Source organism: Ochotona curzoniae, unplaced genomic scaffold, assembly GCF_017591425.1.
Source record: "Ochotona curzoniae isolate NIBS_2020 unplaced genomic scaffold, NIBS_Ocur_1.0 scaffold_3890, whole genome shotgun sequence".
In the NCBI taxonomy this organism is placed as follows: Eukaryota; Metazoa; Chordata; class Mammalia; order Lagomorpha; family Ochotonidae; genus Ochotona; species Ochotona curzoniae.
Window position 1 is genome coordinate 26,595,815 of NW_024467115.1, and position 14,687 is coordinate 26,610,501.

The 14,687-nt window shown below is 37.6% G+C and overlaps 1 protein-coding gene across 7 annotated transcripts in view; it reads left to right on the forward strand.

Annotated features, from left to right (window-relative positions):
- STXBP5 (syntaxin binding protein 5) overlaps window positions 1-14,687 on the forward strand; it is a 171,959-nt gene that overhangs the window by 32,832 nt on the left and 124,440 nt on the right. For all 7 annotated transcript variants that reach the window (XM_040965605.1, XM_040965608.1, XM_040965609.1 and 4 more), the window contains exons 3-4: window positions 5,708-5,789; window positions 9,195-9,295. In XM_040965605.1, the coding sequence (XP_040821539.1) occupies window positions 5,708-5,789; window positions 9,195-9,295 (183 nt within the window). The remainder of the gene's footprint in view (window positions 1-5,707; window positions 5,790-9,194; window positions 9,296-14,687) is intronic.

Consider the following 14,687-nt stretch of genomic DNA (forward strand, 5'->3'; position numbering starts at 1 on the left):
GAAGTGGGGTCACTGCGATTAGAACCAGTGTCCATATGGTATCCTGGCACATTGAAGGCGAGGGCTTTAGCCACCAGGCTACCATGCCATTGGGACTTAATGTATTTTTTTGGATGATAATTTTACAGACTGGTCTGTAAGTCACTGGTCTCAGAATTGGAATATGAAATTCCAAAATTTTGCTTATCCTACTGGGGAATATTTTTCTGTATTAAAACTAGTATTTCGTGTAATATGATAAATTGACATGAAAAGTAAGTGTTAGGGTTTTTTTTTTTGGTTGGTGCAGTTTAATTGACACATTATTGGGTACAGTATAAAAATGGAGACATATAATTTATAGTGATCGAATTAGGATATTTTGCATTTCTGACTGTAAGCATTTGCTATTTTCTTTTTGTGGAAACTTATTCTTTCCTAGTTATTTAAATATATATATATATATATATATATCACTTGCACTATCGTCATCCTACCATGTTATAGAATATTAGAACTTATTTTTCCCAGTAAAATGCCAAGCCATTTTTCTATGCCTTACCATCTATTGTCTAATTAACTTTGATATTTATTTGCTACTAAAAGTTATATTTTTCTTTCTTTGTAGTATTAAATCAGTCTGACTTTATTAAATATTTACATGTGGGATACTATATTTCTTATGTATTTATTTCCCAAATTTAGGATCTTTTACAACAAGATAGAAAGTTACATTTACCTGTGAAAATTGTTTCTTAATGTACTTTTCTATTTCGTGTAATAAGGCTTGGTGATGTATGTCATAGTATCTGGAAATTTTACCTCCCATACTAACTAGCTGTATTACCTTGGCTAGCAATTACTGAAACTTGTACCTAAGTTTCCTTATTTGCAAACTGGTTCATTTTGGAGGTACTGTTATAAGGTAGCGGATATTTAATATGTGATAAATAGTAAGTATTCACTAAATGTAAGTTGAAATAGTCATGATGATATAATTAAAATCTCCCCCCATTCTACTTTTCATCTCTCCCATTCCAAACAATGACAAAACAGTTGTAAAAGTAGTAGCCAAAGCAACTATTTAGGCAAGTGGGTGAATGCTTTTAGAACAGGGTAAGTAAAAGGTTTTATCATCTCTTTTTTTCTTTCTGCTTATCCATTTTGCACGTTTCTTCCTGGTTTTCCTTCCTTAATTGCTGTTTCAGCTCCATTAATGTTTCTTTGTAATAATTTTCTTTACCTTGTTGCTTACCTAGATCGTGTGAATTATCTAAGGTGAATTATCTAACGTATTCAAAACTCTGCTTCTAGTTTATGAACTTGCTTCAGAGAATTCGTGGAAGATTTGTTGTACCCAAGTAAGCTGTTCCTTTTAATAGTTATGTTATTTATTTGGAAAGTAGGATGATGGAAAGAGATTTTCCATTCACTGGTTCACTGACCAAATAGGTACAGTGGGGTGTGACATGGGGTCAGATATTTTAAGTGATTTGTTCCAGAAGTAAAGATGACTGATAGAATTAGGCAGAGATAATAGTTTGTGATAAGCAAGCAATATAAAAAGTTAGAAAGGTAATTGATCCAGGAGGATTATCCTATTTTCAAAAGAATGCATTGAATTTCAGTGTCATAAGGTAAAAAAATACTACTGAGAAAAGGATTTATAAGCATTCAGCCTTGTATAATTGATTCATGCAGTTATAAAAATGAGTTTTTATTTTTTTAAAAATTTATTTTATTGGAAAGGCAGATGCACAGAGAGGAGGAGAGACAGAGAGGAAGATCTTCCGTCTGATGAATCACTCCCCAAGTGAGTGCAGTGGCCGGTGCTGCTCGGATCTGAAGCCAGGATCCAGGAACTTCTTTCCGGGTGTCACATGTGGGTGCAGGGTCCCAAGGCTTTGGGCTGTCTTCAACTGCTTTCCCAGGCCACAAGCAGAGAACTGGATGGGAAATGGAGCTGTTAGGATTAGAACCGGTGCCCATATGAGATCTTGGTGTGTTCAAGGCGAGGACAGGACCTTAACCATCATGCTATCGTGCTGGGCCCTAAAAATGAATTATTTTTAATATACAGGAATGTTCAATGGATATGTAGTGTTTTGGTTTTTCTCCATTTCAATTTCAGACTGTTTGCTTTAATTGTGAACATAGTAACAATAAATGTGACTAGTTTACCAAGGAAATCTTTATTAGAATGTTAGACATTTTAAAAAAGATTTATTTACTTATTCTGAAAGGTAAAGTTACAGAGAGGGAGAAACAGAGATCTTCTGTCTTCTGGTTCCCTCCCCAAATTTCTGCAGTGGCCAGTCTAAATCGGGAGCCAGGAGCGCCCTCCACATCTCTCATTTGGGTGGCAGTGTCCCTATCAAGGACATGAACCTGCCTCCCATATGGAATGCCAATGGTGCAATTGTTGACCTTACCTGCTATACCATGCATGCCCGTTTTTTGACCAATTTCTAACAAAAATGTTAACTCTTATTTATGTCAGTTTTGGAAAGAGCCTTATATTCAGGAATCAGTGATTATAACGGGCATGAAAGAACATAATTACTTATATCTGACACATTGTTTTGTAATTTAATGTATTCAGATTTGACATTTGCTTGTATTACGATATTGTACACACTGTAAAGTGATATTTAGTTCTAATTAATCTAATGAATGCATCATGTTAAATACTGACTGGCTACCAGTTGGAGAATATGCTTTATGTAGATACTCTTTGCAGTTCTGAACACTGGACTAGGTATCTATTAACTGGGTTTTTTACAGAAAATGGGCAGTGAGTTCTCTAGATCACAGTAAATAGAGACGGTATGTGACCTGTTTTGAAAGTAGATCCTCACATGTTCTGTGCTCCCTTAAAGCCAGAAGCCCACCCAACCGACTCAGGCACTTTGGATTTAGGAAATCTGCCGTAGGACCAGAATTGTGGCAGATCACTAATATCGAGAACCACGTTGCTGCAAAATTCCTTTCTTTTTGTTCTCTCATGATTACATGTCACCCATCTCCATTTAAAAAAATTTGATTCTAGACATTTTGCTATAATGGAAAAATAGTTCACGATGAAATTTTTTCCTTAATCCGGCGGCTTTTGTGGGCAAGATAGAACTGTGTATATTGCCCCACTCGACCAAAAAAAAAAAAAACCCAAACATTGAAACGAAGTAATTTTTCTGAGTCATCAGTAAAATATTAATAATTGCCTATTCTAAATTAGGTGCAATTTTGCATTAAGGCACTTTGGCCAAAATTCAGTAGATATCAATTAAGTGGTTGCTATTATGAAGACATATTATTATCTACAAATTAAATGACTAAATTGTTAAATATAAAAACTACCTTTTTATTTCATAAAATTGTGTCATGAAGGTCATCAAAATTTTCTTGACCTCCATGTAATTTCTTTCCGAGATATATAAGCACTTTTTTATTCTCCATTATTAAAATGTTAACATAGTGAATTTTACTTTCAAGATCTTCCTAGAATGCTTAATCAGCTGTTATTCTTTGTTTATCAAAAATCAAATTTGTATATTCCTGAATCTGTTTGCGCTTATTATACTTGATATTCTAATACAATAATTTATCTTCATATTAATTTTGATATGATATGATGCAAAAAAGAAGTATTTTTAAAAAATGAAAATCTAAGATAGATAGTTGGGAAGATTTCCTGAAGGTCAGTCTCTTAAAATCTCCTGTAAGATTAAGTGTGCATGAGATAAAGCTGTGCAAGATGAGAAAACATAGCATTTTATATACATAATACATTGCCACAATCTTTAAAGTCCTATTTAAAAATTAATCTGGATAGCTGTAGCCATATTTCATTAAGGAAAAGCAGCCCTATACTTCAGTGATAGACTCATAATCAAAGAAAATATCTTAGGATAATATCCAGGAATTAGCAAATGATCTCTTTTGTTTTAAAAATCATATGTAAACCAGGTGTGATGTTTTGGATTCTCTACAGTAACTCAGACTTTAAAATTTAAAATAAGATGCTCAAGTGGCAAGATGAGAAAAATTTTAGTGACTTCATTCATGCAAGATGAAAACTACAAAATATGCTAATTGGTGCTAGATTAAAAAAGATTGTACTACTTAATAATTCTGTGCTTAACGAGTAGGGTACTATGTGCTAAGCCTACATAATTAATTTACTGGCTTATAAAATAAAACTTACCTGCTAGTGTAAAAATGACAAAAGAAATTCCATGAAAATACATTTCATTCTAGAAATCCAAAGAAAACGACATAGAAAATGGAAACTTAGAGCACAGTTGTTTTTGCGTTGAGAACAACGAGAAGGGGCACACCTGTTAAGACACCGCGCCTCATGCTGGAGTGCACGTGTGAATCCTATAAGCCTTTGGGCTTTTGATTGTTCGGTTTTGTTCTTATTCAGATTCTATCAATGCTATTTTCTAGTTATCTGATTTGGGGAAAGTAATTTTTCAGTTCTTAAGTTTCCCCATCTGCTTAAATAGAGTCTAAGAGAACCTATTATGTTGTCTGTATCCCAAGTTGGAGTGCCTGCTTCTGTTTTTCACCCAGCTTCCTGCTGAAGTGTGCTCTGGGGGGCGGCAAGTGATGGCTCATGACAGACTTAGGTTTTGGGCTTGTGGCTGCCATTTGGGCTTGGCTGTAACCGGAATTTAAGGAGCGAATGAGTGGATGGAAAATCTGTGTGTTTGGGTGTGTGTGTATGTTTGTCTGCTTTTCAAATAAAAATGAGAAATATCGGGGGTCCTCCCGTCCCGCGGAAGAAATCACCCGACACTTGAGAGAGTCTCCAAGGCGCTTTTATTCTGCTCCTCCGTCCCCTCGTGACCCTTGTCCGTTGACCGTTATCACCGTTATATCTGTTACGCTCCAGCCCCTCCCCCGCCAAGCCCCCCGCTTAACTGTCAAACTTGACCAATCAACTTAAAGAGAACCAAGGCACACCAATCAGGGCAAAGGGCCAATCACAGGGCAGGAAATGGTCAGTGCCCCCAACAGAGAAACACTTAAAGACCTAGAGAAAATGAACTGAATTAAAAAAACCAAGCAAGGAATAATAACACATGAAAAATGCATTATGGAGGATTATCTTAGTCTATATAACATGTTTGCAATAGTACTTGGAACAAAATATTATATTAACAGGAAGGGAACAATTTGGGTCAGAATAAAGTATTTTAGTATCATTATACTGTTTTTATGTATTTATTTTTTATTAAGTTTTTTGCCTGAGTAACAGTTTTCTTATTTTTTCCCCTTTTTTATTATCATTTTATGATACAGTTCCATAGATTGTGGGATTTTCCTTATCCCTCCCCTCTCCCCACTGAGTTCCCCTATATTATTACTATAGCATAATTCTTCATACGCAGTCATATATCCATCATTGCGGGCATGGGCAATGACAGAGAGTCCAGCATCCTGTTGTCAAGATATCGCAAACAATGTCATTGGGAGTCCATCTTTGGAAGTAGAGATGCATACTGCATTGTAAGACTGTAATCCCTGATGCTTGAGATATTCACCAGAAACTGTCTAGACTAATGTGTAATAAATCTAACTCTTAATTTTCATCTCAGTGAATAGTTATAGTGATTACAAGGCAAGGTCTCTGAAATAGTATTAACCTGTTAAATAATCAGCGGATTTCTGAAGGAAAAGAATTGCATATGTATTACAAACTCCTTAATGGAATTCATGACAGTTTTGGTCGTCCAGGAGTAGAATGTTATTGCCAGCATGACAGTGGGGCTGCAGTAATCCAACTCCAGTTCCTGATTAATGAGGTGAGTGAGTGGTTTTCCTCTCTCCTGTTGATTTCTGGATTCTTGTATTTATTTATGTTTAAATATTTGAACAAAAAGTTAATTTCTTGCGATGTAGAGTAAATACATTTTAAGGTATCATTATGGAATACCGGATGGTCATATAAATAATGTATAGTGTTGCAGATGTTATGGTATAATTATTTTTGAAACAAGGTGCTGCATTTATGATTTATTTCAGAGATATTGAAATTATGCCATGAGCAAAATATCCGTATTAAAGTTTGAGCTTATCACAAATTTACTGAGTTGCTTTGAAATACATCCAGAGAGCCAACATAATTGTTTTAATATATGAATAATGTTAACAAAATCATCCTGAGCTTTAGAACATCACAAAACTCATATTTTAAAATCCACCCTATCAAAACCACAAAATTAGTACATTTCCTTATATCTAAATATTTTACAAATGTAGCGAAAAAGGAAAAATGAAAAACAAAAAACCACATCGGCTTGGTTAAGGCTAAAGTTACCCAAGCAGCCAAAAATAAAATATCCACATTATTAGCATTAATTTAATATAGTTAATAACTTCAGTAATCAGTTTATCAGTGGCAGGGGTGAACGCCCCAGACTACTGCCTCTGCCCTGCCAGCTGCCACCTGTGCATCACGCGGGGGTGTGTGCGCACGTACGTGTATTGTACAAGTCTCCCTCCACACAGACCTGATAATTAAATGGATAATGGGGAAGAACAACGAAAGCTAAACAAATGAATCGTTTCCCCTTTGGGTTATGATCATTGCCCTTGTGAATGAAGCATTCAACAAGAACATAAGGAAAGCAAAAGAGCAGTTTCTCTGGTGCACTGCTTCAACACCCAGGCCAAGTTTGCTGGGATAGCTGTATCTGTCTGTGAGTAGGCATCCTTGGCTGATGCTTCCCTGATCCTGCTGTGTGGAGTCCTCGAGCCTGCTTACCTCTGCTTCTCTAAGCCAAGGGCAGTGCAGGCAGCAACCTGGGCTCCGTGGGGAGCCGCTTTTCCTGAAGCTGTTTCATCTCAGCTGCTCTGTCTTCATGTGCAACTCTTTGAGCTCAAGAAGGAAGGAAAGGCAGTTGTCATCATTTTCGGAATATTCCTGCCATCCCTTACTTTCAGTAACCTGTGCTCTGCTTCCGGAGTGTGGGAGGACCTCCCTTTCACTGCGGGGAGAGCGAGACTGTCCATGACAGTCCCGTTTCATTTTCCTTTGCTTCAACTGTACTGTTCTCCAACTCCTCGGGCTTGTCAGAGGCTCTCTTCTCCATTTAGGTCATTTTCAGGGTCTTCAGGAACTCACTCCTCCTGTCCATGATTTGGCAGGTCAACTTGGTCAGATGAGAGGAGTGTTTGATACTGTAGTTGAAATTCGAAATTAATGGTTCAAATCTTGCTCCCCTGAATCCTTTCAGTTTCTTGATTCTTAAGTGGTAGAGATAAAAGGGTGTTTTCTGATGGAAGAGAGTGTATGGGCTATATAAACTTCTTGCTTTTACGCTATAGTGTTGTAGCAATGAGAGCTATTCACTACAGTAGTCCTAAAATTTTCAATGTGGAAATGACTTGGAGAGACTATTAGTGTTAATTTTACCTTGAAAGCAGGTTTTTTTTTTTTTTAAGATTTATTTATTTTTATTGGAAAGGCGTACACAAAGAGAGAAGAGGCAGATGGTTCACTCCCCAAGCAGCCGCAACGGCCGGAGCTGAGTCAGTCCGAAGCCAGGAGCCAGGAGCTTCTTCCAGGCCACAGGCAGGGAAGTGGGGCTGCTGGGATCAGTGCCCATATGGGATCCTGGCGCTTTTAAGGCGGGAACTGCAACCGCTATGCTATCGCACTGGGCTCGATAGCAGTTTTAATCCCCATTGCTACATAAGAAACCAGTGATTTTATTATGTTTTTTTTTTTTTTTTATTGGAAAGGCAGATATACAGAGAGGAGGAGAGACAGAGAAGAAGATCTTCCATCCGGTGATTCACTCCCCAAGTGAGCGCAAGGGGCCAGTACTATGTCGATCCGAAGCCAGGAGCCTCTTCCGGGTCTCCCACGCGGGTGCAGGGTCCCAAAGCTTTGGGCTGTCCTCAACTGCTTTCCCAGGCCACAGGCAGGGAGCTGGAAGGGAAGCAGGGCTGCCGGGATTAGAACCGGCGCCCATATGGGATCCCGGGCGTGCTAGGTGAGGACCTTAACCACTTGCGCCACCGCGCCGGGCCCGAAACCAGTGATTTTAAATCAGTAATTTAAAGGATTGCAATTTCAAATATTTTTAAATTTGGTATCGATTTTGGTGTTTTATTCTTGTGTTACTCTTCTTAATATTAATGAAAGGTACCTGACTCCTCTGAGGAAAAGCATAAAGGTGATTCAATAAACCAGTCATCACCCTAGAGACTTTTTAAAATCTTATTCACACATCACAATCATTGTGGAGAGCTTTTAAAATACACTTGTAAGGATCCTTGCTCTTGAAATCCTGATTTGTTGTATTGAGGTGGCAGCGAACCACCTGGATGATTCTCAAATACTGCCAGGTATATCTTTCCCCATAAATAATATTTAAAAGCATCTGATGTTTTCACTTTCTAGTTTAGTCAGATTTTCAACTGTTCAGACATTGGACAGTTGTGCCAAGTGCTGTAAATATATTTTTATAGAATTATAATCTGGTTCTAGTACATTCATAAGAATTTGGTTTATGTCAAGTGAAATGAGATTATTTTTATATACTATCTACTAGAGAAGTATGTACAGTAGTAACCGAATAACTTAGAGTCTGACCTGTTTTTTTTTTTTTAAGATTTTTTATTTGAAAGGTGGATTTACAAAGAGAAGGAGAGATGGAGAAAGAGATTTTCCATCCATATTTCACTCCTCCAATGGCTGCAACAGCCAGAGTTGAGCCAGTCTGAAGCCAGAAACTGGGAGCTTCTTCTGGGTCTCCCATGCGGGTGCAGGGTACAGCTTTCCCAGGCCACAAGCAGGAAGCTGGATGGGAAGTGGAACAGTCCAGGCTAAACCTGCACCTGTTTGGGATGCTGGCACTGAAAGTAGAGGGCTGGCCTCTGGAGCCATCACGCCAGCCCCGACCTAATTTTAAATAATTGTCAACTGCCATGTTCTGCTATATCCTAGTATGCCTTTCACTTATAAGATACTGAAGTATACTTTAAATCATCGACTGTCATAAGATGTATATTAATTTGTATGGAGCTGTATATATAAACGAACTCTTTAGCATTTGCTATTAAGAATTTGAGTGGGTTAAATGCTTCTTAGATATTTAATGGCAGAAAGTTTTGAAATTTGGAACAAATTTTTTTGGCAGCTTTTCAGCAGTCTCATTGCTTGTGAAATATGTGTATGTAAAATGTGCTTTATTTTGAAGGGAGCTCTTGTGAGTGCCCTGGCTGATGACACCTTACATTTGTGGAATTTGCGACAGAAGAGGCCTGCCATACTGCATTCACTGAAGTTTTGCAGAGAAAGGTAAGGTTCGCTCCGTATTTATTATATTGAAGGCATTTGCTACTCTGCTGTGTTATACCTGCTTTTAATTTTATTCTTTGATTTTGTGTACACATGCACTAAGAAGTAATTTGAACACCTCAAAGAAGATAGAATGAAAGCAAGATTCCTTCCTTCCTAAGCCCAGCTTCCTTTCCTGAGGCAGCATGGAAGCTGTAAGCAGTCTGTATATAAGCAAAAAATACTGCAGGTAGCTTTATCCCTCTAGGTTTTTTTTTTTTAAAGTGAAATGGAAATCATGTAATATTTTCCAGTAAGTTGTTTTTATTTAACAATAGCTGCTAGGTATGTCTCATGTCTGCACATTTAAATCATCCTGGGTTGTTTTTAGAGCTTTGTAGTGTTGCATTGCATGCAAGTGTTATGGCTGATTTAGTTAACTTCATCAGTGGACATTGGTGTGATTTCTCGTCTGCTGTTTAATTTGCTCCCTTGTGACACTGTGAAACCTATTCCTCTTTCTACACAGATGAGGGATCATTAATATGTTTATGGGAAATTCAAATTATGGAAAATCTGCCTGAATTAAAGAAAATTTTGCACCACAGTGAACTTTTTCCACGAACTTTTTGAACTACTCACCTATGAGATGAATTTGTAGAATACATGGACCAAAAAAAAAAAAATCCATCTATTATAGCTTGTAAATTTTTGGCTTCGATTGGAAAGACCTGTTTTCACTCCCATTTGTTTTAAGTATTTTGATATTTGAAGGCAAGAGAGAGAGAGAGACAGAGAAATGTACTATCCAGTGCTTCACTCCCCAGTGACGGTAACATGAGAGTGAGCCAGGCTGAAGCCCGGAAACTATTCAGGTCTCCCTAATGCACAGGAGACCAAGGCTTTGGGTCGTTCTCTGCTGCTTTCCCAGATGTGTTATCAAGGAGCTGGATTCGAAGGGAAGCAGCTCTGTCTTGAACTGGTGCCCGCATGGCACCAGTATCCATACTGACACTGTGCCAGTGTCGTTGGGGCCACGTAACCTGGTATGCCACAATACCTATCTATTACCTGGACTATTGTGCTTCAGCAGGAAGCTGAAGTCAGGAACTGGTGTCAGATAGCATACTTGGTTATTCTGATATGGGATGTGGAGGCACTGTACTGTGGCATTTGGGGATTTTAACTGGCATCTTAATTACTAGGTTGAATGACTGTCCAGCACAGTGTCTTTCAGTGTGTGGATTCATGGTTGGTTGTTTTTTTTTCTAAATCACTAACATGCCATTGTGTGGGTGTACTAGAGTTTGTTTCTCCTCTTCATTTATTGATTAAATCCCAAAGATATTCCATGTGCAGCTTTTGTTGATGTACATCTAACACAATTGGATAACTGGGAATGCTATAGCTATATCATATGCTAAGACCATGTTTTGCTTTGTAAGTGACACACTGTCATCCTTGCTGCTGGACCAGTTTGTCTTCCTATCAGTGAGCAATCCTATTGTTAACATATTGTGTTGTTAGTGTGTTGGACATTACCCGTTTTGTATATGTTTTGTTGCAAATGTTTCCTCCTAATCTGTGAATTTTTGTTATTTTAACAATATAATCTGAAGAACAGAAATTTTGGGGTTTTGTTGTTGTTATTTTGTCTTTTTTAGATTTATTTTGATTTGAAAGGCAGATTTTATAGTCAAAGAGAGACAGAGGCCTTGCATCTGCTGGTTCATTCCCCGAATGACCAGAAGAGCTGGAGCTGAGCCCAGCTGAAGCCAGGAGTTAGAACCTTCTTCTTCTTAATCAACCAGGTGGACGCAGGGGCCTTAGGTCTTGAGCTGCCCTCCACTGCTCTCCCAGGCAATATGCAGGGAGCTCGATCAGTGAGTGGGGCAGTCTGGACTAGAACCAACACCTACATTGGATGCTGGCACCAGCAGATGGAGGATTGGTCTGATAGGCTACTCCCTGCTGGTGTTTCTTAGTATGTTCTCAGCTTTTCCTTCAGGGATGATACCTTTTTGTATCTAACATGTCCCTGGCATGTTAAGAAGCTACCTGGCATGTTCACATCCCCTATCCCACTGGCTGGGTTCTTGGCCCCGCTGATTTCAGTTCTAGCTTTTTATAAAAGCACAGCTTAGGAAGCAGTGGTTGTCATTCAAGTAATTAGATCTCAAGCTATTATGTGCGATTGACTTTTGAGCTCTTGTCTTCAGACTGGCCCAGTCCTGGCTATTTGGAGAGTGAACCAAAAGATAGGAAAGCCCTCTCTTTTCTTCTCTGTCATTCTCTCCCCCACCCCTCTCTGCTTTTATAATAAATAATTAGTTTTATTTAAATAAAAAGGATAATTTATCACCTAACTCAGAGTCATACCTAGATTTCAAACTGTTGTTATAGAAACTTCATAGTTTTACACATTGTTTAGCTGTATTGTCTGTGTTGATTTAATTTTTGTGAAAGGTTCAAGTTCTATATCTAGATTACTGTAATTTCTTTGTGTATGAATTACAGTCCATAAATAGCATTGACTGCCTAAAGATCATGTATTTGTAGGCTGTTTCCAGATTGTTTTTAATCCATTTGGTCTTATTTGTATCTTAACACATACCAGTTTCATGCTAAATCTTGAGTAAGCTAGCATTGAGCTTCCAGCCTTGTCTTTATTCAGTTTTGTGTTTGCTATTCAGTCTTTTGCCTTTCCAGATAAACTTTAGAATCACCATGTTGAAGTACACAAAAAAAGCATGCTGGCAGTTTGACCTTTTGAAAAGAATCTATCTGCCTCATTGATTTTAACACTTTTTTCTTTCTTAACATTATAATCTCCGAGCTTGAGATATTTCCCATAGTGAATGATGTCTTATAAAAATTGGAAATGTGTTTTGAATATTATTAAATAAGAATTATGTTGACTCTAAAGTCAACAGTATATTAGAGCTGGTGAAATGAAATGTTTGGGAATTTTAGAATCTTATGAAATGACAGTTTGTATTGTTGAAATGTTGATAGTGGTTTTTTTAGGATGTCCTTGGTAGGAATTTCCTTCAACACTTTGTTATTACTCCCCTGGTTTCTGCCTTGCTTTGGTTCCTTTAGAAATTGGTAGTTATTTCAATGTTTATTCCCGTCTTTCAGATGCATCCTATGTATCCGGCTAATTTCGCATTGATTTTCAGTGGTTTGAATGTGATGCATGTGCCCTATTTTTTCACATGTGTCTTGCTTGTGATTTACTGAACTTCTTCATTCTGTTGACTTACATTCTCCATAACATTTCAGAAGTTTTTAGCTGATAGGTCTTCAAAGCACTGTCCCCCCATTTATACTTTTTTTGGAGTATTGCTTACATGCATATTAAAGTTTTTAGTATTTTCCTGTGGGAAAATTTTGTTCCCTTATGTTCACTTCTTTTTCTGTTTTTCAGATTGGAGATTTCTGTTGACATATTCTTGGATTTAGTTATTCCTTCCACACATCTTCATATTTCTGTTAATCCTCTACAGTGAACATTATTTTCGATTTTGTTCTTTTCAGTTCCAGAATGTTTGATTTTTTTATGCTTCTTTTTTCTACTTATACTTCCTATTTGTTCATTTCTACAAGTTTTTCTTTGTTAATCATAGTTATAGGAAATACATTGTAAGTCTTAATTGCCAATAATTCTATCGTTGTGAATCCCTCTCTAGTCCAGGCACAGTCAGTTGTCCCCCGTTTATGATTAGATCCAATCTCTCTCTGCTGTAGCTACTGACGTTGGAATGACCTGGGACACTGTGAGTGTTAGGCATGCTCATTCTCAACCCTTTTATTTTCTCTTGGTGACTATTACATTTGTTTTGTTTTGTTTTGTGTTTGTCTGTGTTTTAAAGCTTAATTTAGTTTCCTTGGCTTTATGCTAATTATGAACTTTGACTTTTAGGAAGCAGTTCAGATTTCAGTTAGTGTCTCTACCTGGCCGTCTCAGAGCCTGCCGTGAGCATGCATGTTTTGCGTAGGTGTGGGTGGCGTTTGTACGCAGGGTTTGGAGCTCCCCTGTTTGGCTCCTTTCCTTCTGTTATTGCTCTCATTTTCCAGTGGCTGCTGTTGCTTCAGTTTCTGGTCCCTGGGTTTCCTATTGCAGATTTTGCTGCAAACTTGTACAGACCACGGCCTGTCCTTGTGTTAAAACCCTTGAACATGTTCTCCATACCTCTTTCTTTTTCTTAGAAGTGACTCCCCCCTGATTTTGCTAGTATTGCATTGATCTTCAGTGTCGTCAAATAGTTTCTGGCATTTTGCCAATAGTTTATAGTTGTTATGTAATAGTGGATTGACCCACTGGGACCTTTATTGTCTTTTACTGGAAGCAGATACTGTAATGGATTTTAAAGTGAATGTTATTATATACAGTAATATATGTATGTATCATTTAAAGAGGGTCAATAATGATTTAAAAATTGGCCCTGATATTTAAACATAATGATTTCTATTTAAACTTAGTAAACATGGTAATTTTCTACTACTCATTTAAAAATGTCATGTTTTTCATATATTTCTTTTTATTAGATCCATTTATTAGGGAAGTAGAACATGCACTATTTTTATTTGAAACTGGGAATTTGAAGAAAAATACCGAATTATTTGTTTAAGCTGCTCAGTGGAATTAGAATGAAGTCTGGAATTGTGATCTTGTGATTTGTAGTTGAGCTGATTTTCACTTTGTTACCTTGTAAATAACCTTGAAATCTTGAAAACCTTGTTGTCTTGTAAATTAATGTATATGTGATTACTGTCTTTGTTTGTTGTCACAGATTTTATGTAAAAATACATTTCCACGTCAGCCAATTTATTAAGTGAACCATGGGTGTTTATTAGCACTTGAAGTAATTGTCATGGATTCCTCTTGCTTGAATCTCATACAATTAAGAATTATCTAAGGTGTCACTACTGCCAAAAAAGAAATAAAAGAAAAAAAGAAAAAGAAAAAACACCTAGTCTATCTAGTCTAGACAGTATCAAAAAGCATTGGAGTTATTTGTTCAAGCCTGGTTTTAGACAGACAGACAGCATCCTTCCCAATCTGTATCCAAAGATAGGTCATACTTCTGGTTTGATATTTGTCAGTCAGACTGAACTTACGGGTTAGTCTGTGAGTCTGAGTTTCCTCCCCCTGCCCTTGATGCTATGCCGCTAAAGCAGCTCCTGGGACTGCAGCGCCACACATTCCTCCAGCCCACAGCGGCACATTGTCTGCATTGTAGGACACAGGACATCGGAGGGGATCTGTGGCAGCTTGTTGTTGGGCTACATTCTGTGTAGAAAGAGAAAACCATCCCAGTAACATTAGTTGAGTCATAGTTCTGCTTCTGCAAGGGATGCAGAATTGAAGAAGGGAGGAGTGGAATTGGAAAGAAAATGAAGACAAAAA